Source organism: Lepisma saccharinum, chromosome 10, assembly GCF_977018435.1.
Source record: "Lepisma saccharinum chromosome 10, izLepSacc3.1, whole genome shotgun sequence".
In the NCBI taxonomy this organism is placed as follows: domain Eukaryota; kingdom Metazoa; phylum Arthropoda; class Insecta; order Zygentoma; family Lepismatidae; genus Lepisma; species Lepisma saccharinum.
In genome coordinates, this window is record NC_139238.1 from 88553633 (window position 1) to 88569814 (window position 16182).

General features: G+C 33.3%; 1 protein-coding gene across 1 annotated transcript in view; it reads right to left on the reverse strand.

Annotated features, from left to right (window-relative positions):
- Nucleotides 1–16182, reverse strand: part of LOC145994179 (ATP-binding cassette sub-family C member 4-like) — a 150887-nt gene that overhangs the window by 112013 nt on the left and 22692 nt on the right. The window contains exon 6 of the mRNA XM_083130276.1: nt 201–423. Within this exon, the coding sequence (XP_082986402.1) occupies nt 201–423 (223 nt within the window). The remainder of the gene's footprint in view (nt 1–200; nt 424–16182) is intronic.

The window sequence follows — 16182 nt, forward strand, 5'->3', positions numbered from 1 at the left end:
GAGGTCTACTGATAACCACTCCGCCACGGAAGCGGGCACTTTAACCACGAAGTCGAGTAACAACATTACGCGTACTTTGACGTCACTTCCTTTAAATTTGGTTTCAATGTGTTCGTTTGTGGTTTCATTCCATCTTGTTCGGACAGCTTAACGTCGCAAAATTTTTTGTTGCAAATGAGTTAAAAATGGTTTTCACTTACCTTGTATAGGAATAAGAATGGCCAACGAAGCTAAACCGGCCAGAGAGGCATACCCTATCTCGAGCCAGAGCAGGAAGGTGACGGCGGCCATGACCCCGGGGCCCACCCACAGGAAGGGCCAGAAGAGACAGCCCCTGTCCAGGCAAGCGGTGTCACGTGACAGGAGCGTCATCACCTGGGTTGCCTTGGTCTGCGTCAGAGATGAGCGTGTCAGCTTCAGGATCTGTTGGAAGATGATGGATTGATCGAAAATAAAAATGTAGATACGTCAGCATTTAGGTTATTTGCACCAGTCACATTACACGGGGCCCAGCTGTAGCTAAAATCAACACCTGACTCTGAGTAAAAAATGTCCTTACCCGCGCTCAGCTCACGTAAGGACAAAACATAGGACAACACACAACTCTACAGATGATTGTATTGACTAGAGTGCTGTAGGAAGAGGATTTCGCTCGAGTGCGTAATAGTTCGTACGGACGACGCTAGATAGCGTACGGAATCGAGAACTTCTTGGCTCGAGAGAACAACGCTCGAAGCTCAGTAGAACACGTATAACCGCCATTTGTCTGTGGTAGTGGCCCTCAAATATTGATTGTCAAGTGAAAGACGCAGTGAAATTGAAACTTAAGTAAACATAGTCATCTTCATGTTAAAATGTAGTTTAATCTATGTCACCAATACAATGATACATGAAACAGATGATTGTGTGCTGAAACTGCCAGGACGGATATTTTGTATCTACGATTATTGTCACATTCAAATGATATTCCGTTGTATTAGCTCGAGCGTGGGAGACTCGAATGAATACGAGCGAGCGAAAGTGGTCCCATGCAGCACTCTGATACTGACCGTGGATCAGTGCCGGATCTACAAATCTTGCCCTCCCCCCCCCCCCCGTAAAATATTACCAAAGGCCTCCTCTACCTGTCTACCTTTACACACACAAATATATATATATAATGTATCTGTGTGTGTAATTCATGATCTCATATTGACAAAGTAACATATAAGGGAGAATTCACACCGAAGAGACGCGTGTGTCGCGTGTCGCTTACGTGTCTCTCGGACTGTGCCGTTTTCTCAATACCGTGCAGCGTGTCGCACAATGTTTTAACAATGTTTTAAGATTTAAACACAACGTTAATTTTGCTTTATCAATTTTTTTGATGCAGTTATCTATCGGCTGTAATTTGCCTTCAACATCGTGAAAAGAGGCCGTGTTTTGGCCATTTACCTGACTGCTTTTATTTGAAAAGTCAGCTTATGGAGGCACTGTAGTCCAAAATATATTAGTCAACATGGTAAAGTACTCTAGTGCATTGTTTTTCAACCACCGGGCCGCGACCCGATACCGTGCCCTCGTATCAACTATACTGAGCTGTGAAATGTTCTGCTGAAACTGGTTGACAACTATCATAATCCCAATATCATATTTGAGTTAGTTTTTTAAGTCTTATTTTATGCACAAAAAGACTAATCAAAACTGGATCTGCCCGGTTATCGAACCCGGGATCACTTAATTACAAGGAGACGATGTTACCACTTTGCCTTTCATATTTTTATATTTGTCAACAATCCTACACGTAATCAAACTATTATTACTCTCATGATTATACTAGAATTTATTTATCAATATTTATTTCATAGGTAAATGTTAATTCATGCATAAAATCTTACATACTGTAAAGATTTACGAGGAAAATTCTTCGGCTAAGGGCATTGACTTAAAATAAATACCGTGACATGGTTTCACGAAGGTTGAGAACATTTCTCTAGTGTTTAGGTATTCGCTTTATTCAGGCTGAAAAGTCTAGCGTATACAGTTTGAGGTCAGTGCATATTATTTCTCAGTTTTCTCATGCACAACGTGGCTCTCCCAAGTTTCAATAACTTGCACAAATTTTACAACACAGTTTACATGTAACAATGTCTCTTGTTACGTTTTTTAGGGTGACTAATATACTGATTAATGCAATTATATCGGTACAATCATGCAGTCTGAGCAAGGAAACCAGTGTCGCTTGCCGCGTGTCGCGTGCATCTTGACTCTTCGGTGTGAAACTCTCGTTTCGCATGTCTCTTTGGTGTGAATTCTCCCTAAGGGCATAGAGGGTGATTCAAAAGTCCCTTAACACCCCCTATAAAAAGTAAAGGAGTTAGGCTAGGTACAATTCGTCATAATAGAAACGAGTTAGGCTTAGGGGGAACCACATTGGTGTGTTCTAAGCGGACATCCACCATATGGTGGCCGCCATATTGAATTCAACTCAAAATTTGTAAATGGGAAGGGGATGATGTGATATGACTAGGGAGCGGAAGTTGATGAAATGTCATCTTTTTTCTGACATCTCACACACGATGCCCAATAAATATACACAATATTATACTTCGTCTAGAACCCAAAAAGGGTAATTTTAAAGTGCATTTTTTTTTGCATTTTTTGCCAATTTTATGGTTTTAGGTCATTTTCCCCGATTTTCGGCATTTACCTGTCATTTTTCGCAATATTCGGTGTATTGTTTCGTCATATTTTGTCACTTCTTTCATTTTGATAATATTCTTGAGTCTCTTCACCAAGGTGGATATAAACCTATGTAGTATATCTCGCAGGATTGCAATTTACGAGCAAAAGAAAACTGAACTGGTGACAGTCTTTGTTGTGTCGGGGGAAACCACCAGGTGCCTGTCTGGGGCAAACTCATTTAAGATCAGATAAGGAGAGGCTGCAAATAACCTGGCCAGACCCTGTTTCCATTGGAAATCCTCATTGCATATTTTAATTGAATGTGCATGTGGTATCATTTGGTGATTTTTTTTTTAAATCAAGATTGCATTTTATTTAATTTCCTTTTCATTTCAATTTTTAACCTGAAACTAACAAATTTAATGGTAATTTTTTGCATTTTTTACGTCATTTTTTCCCATTTTTTTAGGACATTGTATAGGTCATATACCTATATTTTTTATGTCATCAACTTCCGCTCCCTAGATATGACACTGTTTTCTCACACCTGAAAAATGATACATTTGTTACAATCATGCAGTCGTAACTTTTTTCGTGATTAAAGATAGGTTGAAGAAACCTTCACCACTGCATTTCTCGTGAAATTCAACCCTGATTTGATTCTAATCTGACTTCCACGCTGGAAACCCGAGGTGGGTGATCTAAGGTCGGAATTTTTCCGGCTTTGTCCCCACATAAAGCGGCTCTAGATCCCACTCAGCCTCAAATCAAATGGTACCGGCGGGGGTAAAGGCGGCCGCAGCGTGGGGCTGATCAAATCACCTCCAAGATGGAGGACATCGAAACTATGTTGGGGTATACTCTAAATGTGCCTTCATGGTACGGTGTTGTATGCACAGGGAACTTTTTAACCTTACCTTTACCTGTATATACATTGTATTCGTTTCTGTACACCTGAGTAACTACGTTGATTTTTTACATACGCATATACGAACCCTCTACTATGTCAATGGCTGAGGGTCCCCTAAAGGCTTAAGTGTATCCGTTACCCCCTCCCCTCCGCACTGCGGGGTTTTGCGGCTTGTAGATCCGGCACTGCCATGGATCCAGACGGCAGAGCCTGCAAGACTGCAGTTACCGGTGTGTACTACGTGGAAGTGATTGACTTTCGGGTGCTTACTAAAAAGGTCACCCCTTTACACTTCGATCTGTTGGAAGAGAACAGTTGTAGAGCATAGAATGAATTGGAAACGGGATATGTAAAGGCTGGTTTACAATGGTCGAGTGAGCGGGAGAGTTACTGGGAAGAGTTACTGGCCTGTCTGCTCGACTCGACACTTCTATGGCAAGTAGCTGTTTACACACTTTCAATAGACTCCAGCAAAGTGGGAGAGTGGCTGCAGCTGTTTGGTGCTCTTTTGACAGAATGAACCCATCGACGTTGATGGCGATTTTTTTTTCAAAATGTTCTGAAACTGTTTACATTTTCACGAGAAATGAATAGAATAATGCACGGGACATGTCTGGAAAGAAAACCAATTTCCTTGGTTCTTGGTTCTGACTCAGTTGTTAGCATATGCAGATGATGTAGACTTATTAGGGGATGATATAAATACAATTAAGAATAATGCTAAAATATTTTTCAAAACTGCTAAAGAGATAGGTTTGGAAGTTAACAAAGAGAAAACTAAATATATGGTTACAGGCCGAAACCAAGTGTTAGGTAATAATCAAAATCTAATTATTGATAACAACTCGTTTGAACCAGTTTCCAAATTCAAATACTTAGGAGTAATATTAACAAATGAAAATTATATTAAAGAGGAAATAAAAAGTAGGCTTAATTCAGGAAATGCCTGTTCCTTGTCTCTTAATAAACTTTTGTCTTCTCGTTTAATATCTAAGAAACTAAAAGTTAAAATATACAAAACAGTAATTTTGCCTGTATTATTATATGAATGCGAAACTTGGTCCCTTACATTGAAAGAGGAACATAAATTGAGAGTATTTGAAAATAAGATCCGTAGGAAAATATTTGGATCTAAAAGGGATGAGGAGACAGGTGAGTGGAGAAGGTTACATAATTTAGAATTGTAATATAATTAAGCCTTGTTTCCATATTAAAAACAATAAGTTGCTGACCAAGGCAGTTTATTAAGATAAAAACACTTAACACGTAACGTTTGAACCCTGTATCAGGGTCTTCCTCAGACGAAGAACTAAACTAAAATGATGAAATATACTACACACAGAAAGATTACATACACATAGCAGGGTCACTAGCCACACAAAAACAAATCAAGTTGACAGTCCTTATCTAGGAAGATTTCTCCAAAGGAATTAAACATATCACCTCCCGACAGTTGTTGACTAATGGGTCTACTACACTGACAGGTGATTGAGAGGTCAAGATTAGCAAGAGTCTAGAACCACCTGCTTACCATTCACCCACCCCTCCTGCCTTTTTGGATACGGATGAATACCTCCTCCTCTGGTCTTCTTCTTTTCTCTTCTTTCTTCCTTGTTCATACTTCTTTTTTCTTCATTCCTTTTCTTCATCCTTTCAACTTTCTCTAACACACTAGTAGTTGGAATAATAGTTAGTGGATGTTGCTATTTAATATTCGCAATTCATTTGCACGGGTGTTAATTAATTTGCACGGGTTTTAATTAATTTGCATGTACTTAGAATTCATTTGCATGTACTTAGAATACTTTACATTTATGTATTTGCATGTTTATAACTTTTATGAATATATATTTATTTATTTTATGAAAAATATGTATATAGAAGGTAATTAGAGGTACTAAACGCTATGCATATGGTTTTATATTCATTACTGCAAAATATGTAATGTATAAATCGATAATAATTAATGTTTATAGTATTGAAAATAAGAGTTTATGGTTTATGAACCGCTATGAACGCTGGTAATGGTACGAAAGAAGACGGTCCCGGTACTCGAACCCGCGATATGTAATATTATTAATTAGTACTATGTAATAATTGCATTATATTATGAAACACGATGGTGCAACACGCCAGACAGAATACTGTCTCCGAATCTCGACTCGGCTCTGATGCCAGACAGAGAGAATGAATTAATATTCCGCGCAGGTAGAGGAGAAAGGAATTTGGGGGGAAGTGCGTTCAAGGTCAAATGACGTCACAACGTCAGAACAAAGGAAGAATCTGATTCACCAATCAGAGAACGCGTCGGTAGATTTTCAGAACCGGTTTTTTCAAGGTTAACCAGTACGCAAGAACAGGGGAAAGCTATGCAATGTTGTAGGGCAGGGGAGGGATTCAATCAGACAACAAAGGATGTCTGAGAATGCGCAGCAAGGGTCAAATCTCTGAAGCTATGCGTCGCTTGTAGAATCGGTTTCCGCCGCCAATTAATATTCCGCTCAGGTTTGCCTCCAAGGCACAGGACGCTTTAGCGCAGGGTTTTTTTTATCTGTACTATGAAGAAGGGAGAGCTATTAGGGACGGGGCCTACAGTTTTCACCATTTGCTTTTATCACGGGGTAACGAACCAAGGACCCTTTGATTATTGATTTAGGTAGTAAATGTATGTTACTGTGTGCTATTTAACTTAATTTTGAGTTTATTTTTTACCAAACTTTGACTTTATGTCAAACATTTTCACAGCTTATCCTTATTTTTACAAAAATAACACTATTTGTACTATTCAGGCAACATTTTTTATTAAATTTTGGACTCGCAAAGTATTTTTACAACTTTTTAACTTATTATTTTACAATTTTATGTTAATTTTTTACCAAAATAACACTATTTGTACTATTCAGGCAACACTTTTATTAAATTTTGGACTCACAAAGACATTTTTTCAACGTTTAACTTATTATTTTACAACTTTATATTAATTTTTTACCAAAATAACACTATTTGTACTATTCAAGCAACATTTTTTATTAAATTTTGGACCCACAAAGACATTTTTTTTCTACGTTTAACTTATTATTTTACAACTTTATATTAATTTTTACCAAAATAACACTATTTGTACTAATCAGGCAACATTTTTTATTAAATTTTGGACTCACAAAGACATTTTTTCAACTTTTAACTTATTATTTTACAACTTTATATTAATTTTTTACCAAAATAACACTATTTGTACTAATCAGGCAACATTTTTTTTTAATTTTGGACTCACAAAGACATTTTTCAACTTTTAACTTATTATTTTACAACTTTATGTTAATTTTTACCAAAATAACACTATTTGTACTATTCAGGCAACATTTTTTATTTAATTTTGTATTTACAAAGAGATTTTTTCAACTTTTAATTTATTATTTTCAAGTTTAAGCCTATTTTTACTCAAATAACACAATTCTATCTGTTCAGGAAAGACTTTTAAGTTACATTTTCGACACACAAAGTGTGTGTTCTCAACTTCTATCTGTTTATTTCACAAGTTTAGGCTTATTATTACTCAAATAACACAATTCTATCTGTTCAGGAAAGATTTTTAGTTACATTTTCGACACACAAAGTGTGTGTTCTCAACTTTTATTTGTTTATTTTACAAGTTTAGCCTAATATTTACTCAAATGACACTATTTATATTATTCAGGCACCATTTTTATTACATTTTGGACTTTCAAAGACACACACACACACACACACAGAGAGAGAGAGAGAGAGAGAGAGAGAGAGAGAGAGAGAGAGAGAGAGATTTTTTCCAAGTTTAGGTTTCTTTCCACTCAAATAACACAATTTAGATGTGTTTTGAATTATATTTTGGATGCAAAGGTATGTTTTGACAAGTTCTACCCTTTTATTTTACAAGTTTAGGCTTATTATTACTCAAATAACACAATTTAATCCAGTCAGGAAGGATTTGTTATTATATTTTGGATGCACAAAGAGAGGTTTTCAACTTTTTTATTGATTTTTTGCAGGGTATGTATTAATTTTTATTTATTTTGTTTTGTATCATATATACATTTACAAATTTTTAACTTAGAGTTTAGTATTTATTTAATTTTTTCAAAAACACTAAAAAAAGTACTTTTAGCTAAAATGTAAGCCACAGAATATATTATTATTATTATTAGGGTTTACTGATTTCCGCTATGCTATTTTTGGTTCTGTATTTCTATATGTATTTATTTAGGGCAGGTTACGCCTGCCACGTAGGAAAGTTTGTTTATTTTAGAGTTTGCTGAGTATTTTGTTACTGCTATACTAGGTAAAAGTTTTCTAAATATACCAGATAGAGCTCTATATACTTTTGTTTTTGCTATTTTGGAGATGATGCGATCAGCACCACTCTCCATCTGCTTTTTATTTTATGTACCCAATATTATTTTGAGGCTTAGTGAATTCTAGACCCTATTTATGCAGGAGAGAGGGCTTGAAAATTTTGATCTCAGATAACCCACAACTATTTGTCAGAGTATTTTAAAGGATATTTGATATTTATTATGTGCCACTGGAATATCAAAGCTTGCTTAATTTTTATGTCTGTAACGCTGTTATTGTCTTTATAGCTAAGGCTTACTGGATAAAGTACACGAAATGTTTATCATTTCGACTATTTGCCTAATTTTTAGTGTAACGAAAATTATTGTGTGTCTATAAAGACTGAAATCCCTTTACCGATGGGTCCATAACTGGACGCTTACCAACATTGTTTCTTTTTTTAAAAAAATATATATAACCATTTATCAATATATTGACAATTCACAGGACAAGACGAAGTTCACAGACGACTGACTATATGGACCATAGGTTCACTTGCTAAATGTTTTTTCTATGCTAGAAGAATTATTTAGCCTTATAACCTTTTTCTAGGTATTTTTTAAGTATTACTGGATTTTTTGGGTGCATCAACATTTGGGTTATTTTCATTTGGCTTATTATACGAGGCTACAATCACTATTTGAACACTGAAATTCTCTGATTGAAACTAAAAGCTTAGGCTGTAACTAGGGACTTAGCATGTATATCGACAATTTATAGGACAACACGAACCTTACAAAGGATTATAGGTGACGTAGGACCACACGCCAGAGCTTTGTTAATCTGCAAGAAGCAGTCGCAACTAATGCTATGAGGATATAATGTTAATTTTTCATTGTTTCACAAGAATGCTATTTTTTACACAACCAATATTTGCTTTTTCAAGTAACTACATGTACCAGAAGTACTTACTGGCCAACTCTAACTAGACTTCGACTTATTCTATATCAGGTGCTAAATTTATAAAGAACTATGATTGTGTATATTTCTGAGGAAGTAGGCAAAAGCAGATTACACGATTAAAGTATCTGAAAAACAGATTTTTCTATGTAAGTATATTTTTATTGACTGGCTTATTTAACAGAAAGACTGCAAAATTCACTAAATGTAGTTCTATCGTATAGGTGGTTTCAGAGATATAAAAAGAACAAATATAAGATTTCACTTTTTTTTTTTTTGCTTCTGAGGCTAATCGCGACGCTAAGGGTAAATGGCGAGGAAATGTAACGGAGGAGAAACACTCCCAAAAGTTATGGGCTGCATGTAAGTTAATACCACAGAGATATTACAGTAGGTGTAGGTTCTACCACCAGAACTTTTCTATTATAATAATACTGGTTATGCTGTACTGTTAGCTAAAGATGCTGATATTTGAGAAACTTAAAAGCTTACTTACGACTTACTCTTGCAAAAGATCCGATGACAAAATTTAAAAATTGTAATCGCCCAGACAGGGACTCGAACCCTGGACAGATAGGTTAAAAGCCTAATGCTATACCAACTAAGCTATCTGGGCACAAGGTATTTTTTTCTTGAAAAGTTAGTTATGTTAAGAAATATATTGAAACATTTGAGAACACTTTTGGTCTGGTTCGACAGAGAAGGAGACAACATTTCCAAATTTTTACAGACTAGGTGTATTCTTCCACTATAGAGGCCTTCACTATATGTAATTCGAAACGCTAAAGTTCAGCTAGCTTCCAAAATCCAAAATTGAGGTAAAGATTGTGTTTGGCGAGATTAACAAGTTACAATTATATCCAGTTACGGACAAATAAAGCTAAAACTCTCAGATTTACTGTACTAGCCAAGTTTTAGTAACATTTTCTTCACTTTAGTACAAATACCAAAGAAATAGGTATATTTTATTTATAATTTGACAAAATGTACTAGTATTTAATTCACAAAGTTAGGTAAAAAAAACAGTATTTTAAAAAAATATTGTTACTGCCTTCAAATTTTATGTTATTTAGCCACTAACAACTGGTTTACACTGTTTGACATCCTTTAAATAGCAAAAGAAGGAATTATTTGTTTAGTATTTTTACTATTTTATATTTATTTAAGAAAACAATACTACGGTTTAACTTAATTTTTAACAAATTGTTACTAATTTATATATCAAAGTTATGTTATTTAGAGTGTTTGAAGGCGTATAAAGTTAATATTTGTACTTATCAGTGCAACTAACAATTATATTTTACACACAAAAGATAATGTTTACAGTTAAATCACTTGAATCAGAGAATAATATTTTACAGTAATTGATTCATTCAGCACTAGTCAGTACTTTTATGCATCAGAAAGTTTTCTTAATTTTCTATTATGCATGCTATTTTGTGCTATTCTTAAAATGTATTTCTAAGGCAAACTGGTTTAATTTTCTGCTTATAATGGAAAGTTGACAGTTTTCGCACAATGCTTTGTACATTTGTTATATTCACTACTTACAATTCAAATATTATGCTTATTTAATGTATAACTAACTAACTCTCTAGCCTTCTTAAACCCGAAGGTTCATGGGTGCAGCAACACATGCCTCTCATCTGTTTCTGTCCTAAGCAAGATCTATATACTCCTTTCCTTCCCTACCAATTTCCTTTAGGTCTATCTCTACATTATCCCTCCATCTTTGTTTTGGTCTTCCTATTGGTCTTTTACCATCAGGTTTCCCAACAAGAATCCTGTATATTTTTTTCCTCTCCCATTTGTACCACATGATCTACACATCTAAGTCTTCTTGATTTAATTATTCTAATAATATCTGGACATGAATACAAATTATGTACTTCTAAATTATGTATTCTTCTCCACTCATCTGCCTCCTCATCTGTTTTAGGCCCAAATATTTTCCTAAGGATCTTATTTTCAAATACTCTCAATTTATGTTCCTAGCTTATACTGTAGTTATTATATCTTTTTCTATCAGCTTATTTTGAAATTAATATTATTAGGTATAGTCTTTGATTTATAACTATATTGCTTTTTTTTATCAATTTATCTAAGAGTACACACAGACAAACACATGTGTACACACTTTTATGTACATAGATATGCCTTTTTTCAATATTTTAGTATGAAGATTGCACTTTAGCTATTCAAGCAAGGGTAGGAAAGGTAGGATTTCTGAGAATTTGTTGCAGGATTTTGTTGTCCAAGTATAGATGAGAACTGAGCTGGGAGACTGTTTTGAACCTTTTCATGAGAGTTTGCATGTGAACTGTATTCAAATTGACCACTATTGACTGTGCATGCTTCTAAGTTTTGCTGTTATTTTACATCAAGTCTGTGAGACTGCAGACAGTTTTCCCTTTTCAAGTAGTTTTTATTGATTGTATTTGTATATGTTTTGGGGACTTAGCAGTTTTATGTTATGAGGCAGTTTGTTGTAGAATATTTTTACCTGATTGCTTTGAGATATTGAGTGTCTACTGTTTTACTTGTAATTATTTTCCTTCTTGTGTTTTGTATTTGACTATATTTTGTCCAAGTTCGTAGTATTTAGAATAATTGTTATTGACTTGTAGATGTAGGGAGTAATAATCCTTTGCAAGATGCCCTATACTTGTCTGAACATTATTCTTAGTGTTCACTTTTGAAGCCTTAGTATTCTGGTAGTATTATTAATGTAGAGGTAAATTAGGCTGAAATGTAGGCATTTTTCTGATAAATTAGACTCACTTAATTGTTTCAGCAGGTAGAAGTTGCATGATGGTTTACTGCTGATAATGTTAATTTGCTCTTCTTATGTACTACGTATGATGTGGCTTACTTGAGTAATTGGAATTTTCTACTGAAAAAATGATTGCTTGTCTATTTTATTCCTATGTTGTTGAGTTTGTCCATAAGCAAGCCATGTTTTTTACTCTATCCTATGCCGTGGAAGAATCTAGATATATTGTGTTTGCAGTTTTATGTTTCTCTAAGGTTTCAGCTATGTAGTTTTTAAACTGTGCTATGGGTGTGACTATTGATTTCTCTTTCTGGATGCCATGTTGGTTGATGCCATGTTAATAGAAAATTAAGAAAACTTTCTGATGCATAAAAGTACTGACTAGTGCTGAATGAATCAATTACTGTAAAATATTATTCTCTGATTCAAGTGATTTAACTGTAAACATTATCTTTTGTGTGTAAAATATAATTGTTAGTTGCACTGATAAGTACAAATATTAACTTTATACGCCTTCAAACACTCTAAATAACATAACTTTGATATATAAATTAGTAACAATTTGTTAAAAATTAAGTTAAACCGTAGTATTGTTTTCTTAAATAAATATAAAATAGTAAAAATACTAAACAAATAATTCCTTCTTTTGCTATTTAAAGGATGTCAAACAGTGTAAACCAGTTGTTAGTGGCTAAATAACATAAAATTTGAAGGCAGTAACAATATTTTTTTAAAATACTGTTTTTTTTACCTAACTTTGTGAATTAAATACTAGTACATTTTGTCAAATTATAAATAAAATATACCTATTTCTTTGGTATTTGTACTAAAGTGAAGAAAATGTTACTAAAACTTGGCTAGTACAGTAAATCTGAGAGTTTTAGCTTTATTTGTCCGTAACTGGATATAATTGTAACTTGTTAATCTCGCCAAACACAATCTTTACCTCAATTTTGGATTTTGGAAGCTAGCTGAACTTTAGCGTTTCGAATTACATATAGTGAAGGCCTCTATAGTGGAAAAATACACCTAGTCTGTAAAAATTTGGAAATGTTGTCTCCTTCTCTGTCGAACCAGACCAAAAGTGTTCTCAAATGTTTCAATATATTTCTTAACATAACTAACTTTTCAAGAAAATACAAATATTAACTTTATACGCCTTCAAACACTCTAAATAACATAACTTTGATATATAAATTAGTAACAATTTGTTAAAAATTAAGTTAAACCGTAGTATTGTTTTCTTAAATAAATATAAAATAGTAAAAATACTAAACAAATAATTCCTTCTTTTGCTATTTAAAGGATGTCAAACAGTGTAAACCAGTTGTTAGTGGCTAAATAACATAAAATTTGAAGGCAGTAACAATATTTTTTTAAAATACTGTTTTTTTACCTAACTTTGTGAATTAAATACTAGTACATTTTGTCAAATTATAAATAAAATATACCTATTTCTTTGGTATTTGTACTAAAGTGAAGAAAATGTTACTAAAACTTGGCTAGTACAGTAAATCTGAGAGTTTTAGCTTTATTTGTCCGTAACTGGATATAATTGTAACTTGTTAATCTCGCCAAACACAATCTTTACCTCAATTTTGGATTTTGGAAGCTAGCTGAACTTTAGCGTTTCGAATTACATATAGTGAAGGCCTCTATAGTGGAAGAATACACCTAGTCTGTAAAAATTTGGAAATGTTGTCTCCTTCTCTGTCGAACCAGACCAAAAGTGTTCTCAAATGTTTCAATATATTTCTTAACATAACTAACTTTTCAAGAAAAAAATACCTTGTGCCCAGATAGCTTAGTTGGTATAGCATTAGGCTTTTAACCTATCTGTCCAGGGTTCGAGTCCCTGTCTGGGCGATTACAATTTTTAAATTTTGTCATCGGATCTTTTGCAAGAGTAAGTCGTAAGTAAGCTTTTAAGTTTCTCAAATATCAGCATCTTTAGCTAACAGTACAGCATAACCAGTATTATTATAATAGAAAAGTTCTGGTGGTAGAACCTACACCTACTGTAATATCTCTGTGGTATTAACTTACATGCAGCCCATAACTTTTGGGAGTGTTTCTCCTCCGTTACATTTCCTCGCCATTTACCCTTAGCGTCGCGATTAGCCTCAGAAGCAAAAAAAAAAAAAGTGAAATCTTATATTTGTTCTTTTTATATCTCTGAAACCACCTATACGATAGAACTACATTTAGTGAATTTTGCAGTCTTTCTGTTAAATAAGCCAGTCAATAAAAATATACTTACATAGAAAAATCTGTTTTTCAGATACTTTAATCGTGTAATCTGCTTTTGCCTACTTCCTCAGAAATATACACAATCATAGTTCTTTATAAATTTAGCACCTGATATAGAATAAGTCGAAGTCTAGTTAGAGTTGGCCAGTAAGTACTTCTGGTACATGTAGTTACTTGAAAAAGCAAATATTGGTTGTGTAAAAAATAGCATTCTTGTGAAACAATGAAAAATTAACATTATATCCTCATAGCATTAGTTGCGACTGCTTCTTGCAGATTAACAAAGCTCTGGCGTGTGGTCCTACGTCACCTATAATCCTTTGTAAGGTTCGTGTTGTCCTATAAATTGTCGATATACATGCTAAGTCCCTAGTTACAGCCTAAGCTTTTAGTTTCAATCAGAGAATTTCAGTGTTCAAATAGTGATTGTAGCCTCGTATAATAAGCCAAATGAAAATAACCCAAATGTTGATGCACCCAAAAAATCCAGTAATACTTAAAAAATACCTAGAAAAAGGTTATAAGGCTAAATAATTCTTCTAGCATAGAAAAAACATTTAGCAAGTGAACCTATGGTCCATATAGTCAGTCGTCTGTGAACTTCGTCTTGTCCTGTGAATTGTCAATATATTGATAAATGGTTATATATATTTTTTTAAAAAAAGAAACAATGTTGGTAAGCGTCCAGTTATGGACCCATCGGTAAAGGGATTTCAGTCTTTATAGACACACAATAATTTTCGTTACACTAAAAATTAGGCAAATAGTCGAAATGATAAACATTTCGTGTACTTTATCCAGTAAGCCTTAGCTATAAAGACAATAACAGCGTTACAGACATAAAAATTAAGCAAGCTTTGATATTCCAGTGGCACATAATAAATATCAAATATCCTTTAAAATACTCTGACAAATAGTTGTGGGTTATCTGAGATCAAAATTTTCAAGCCCTCTCTCCTGCATAAATAGGGTCTAGAATTCACTAAGCCTCAAAATAATATTGGGTACATAAAATAAAAAGCAGATGGAGAGTGGTGCTGATCGCATCATCTCCAAAATAGCAAAAACAAAAGTATATAGAGCTCTATCTGGTATATTTAGAAAACTTTTACCTAGTATAGCAGTAACAAAATACTCAGCAAACTCTAAAATAAACAAACTTTCCTACGTGGCAGGCGTAACCTGCCCTAAATAAATACATATAGAAATACAGAACCAAAAATAGCATAGTGGAAATCAGTAAACCCTAATAATAATAATAATATATTCTGTGGCTTACATTTTAGCTAAAAGTACTTTTTTTAGTGTTTTTGAAAAAATTAAATAAATACTAAACTCTAAGTTAAAAATTTGTAATTGTATATATGATACAAAACAAAATAAATAAAAATTAATACATACCCTGCAAAAAATCAATAAAAAAGTTGAAAACCTCTCTTTGTGCATCCAAAATATAATAACAAATCCTTCCTGACTGGATTAAATTGTGTTATTTGAGTAATAATAAGCCTAAACTTGTAAAATAAAAGGGTAGAACTTGTCAAAACATACCTTTGCATCCAAAATATAATTCAAAACACATCTAAATTGTGTTATTTGAGTGGAAAGAAACCTAAACTTGGAAAAAATCTCTCTCTCTCTCTCTCTCTCTCTCTCTCTCTCTCTCTCTCTCTCTCTCTCTGTGTGTGTGTGTGTGTCTTTGAGAGTCCAAAATGTAATAAAAATGGTGCCTGAATAATATAAATAGTGTCATTTGAGTAAATATTAGGCTAAACTTGTAAAATAAACAAATAAAAGTTGAGAACACACACTTTGTGTGTCGAAAATGTAACTTAAAAGTCTTTCCTGAACAGATAGAATTGTGTTATTTGAGTAAAAATAGGCTTAAACTTGTAAATAATAAATTAAAAGTTGAAAAAATCTCTTTGTAAATACAAAATTAAATAAAAAATGTTGCCTGAATAGTACAAATAGTGTTATTTTGGTAAAAATTAACATAAAGTTGTAAAATAATAAGTTAAAAGTTGAAAAAATGTCTTTGTGAGTCCAAAATTAAAAAATAATGTTGCCTGATTAGTACAAATAGTGTTATTTTGGTAAAAAATTAATATAAAGTTGTAAAATAATAAGTTAAAAGTTGAAAAAATGTCTTTGTGAGTCCAAAATTTAATAAAATATGTTGCCTGATTAGTACAAATAGTGTTATTTTGGTAAAAATTAATATAAAGTTGTAAAATAATAAGTTAAACGTAGAAAAAAAATGTCTTTGTGGGTCCAAAATTTAATAAAAAATGTTGCTTGAATAGTACAAATAGTG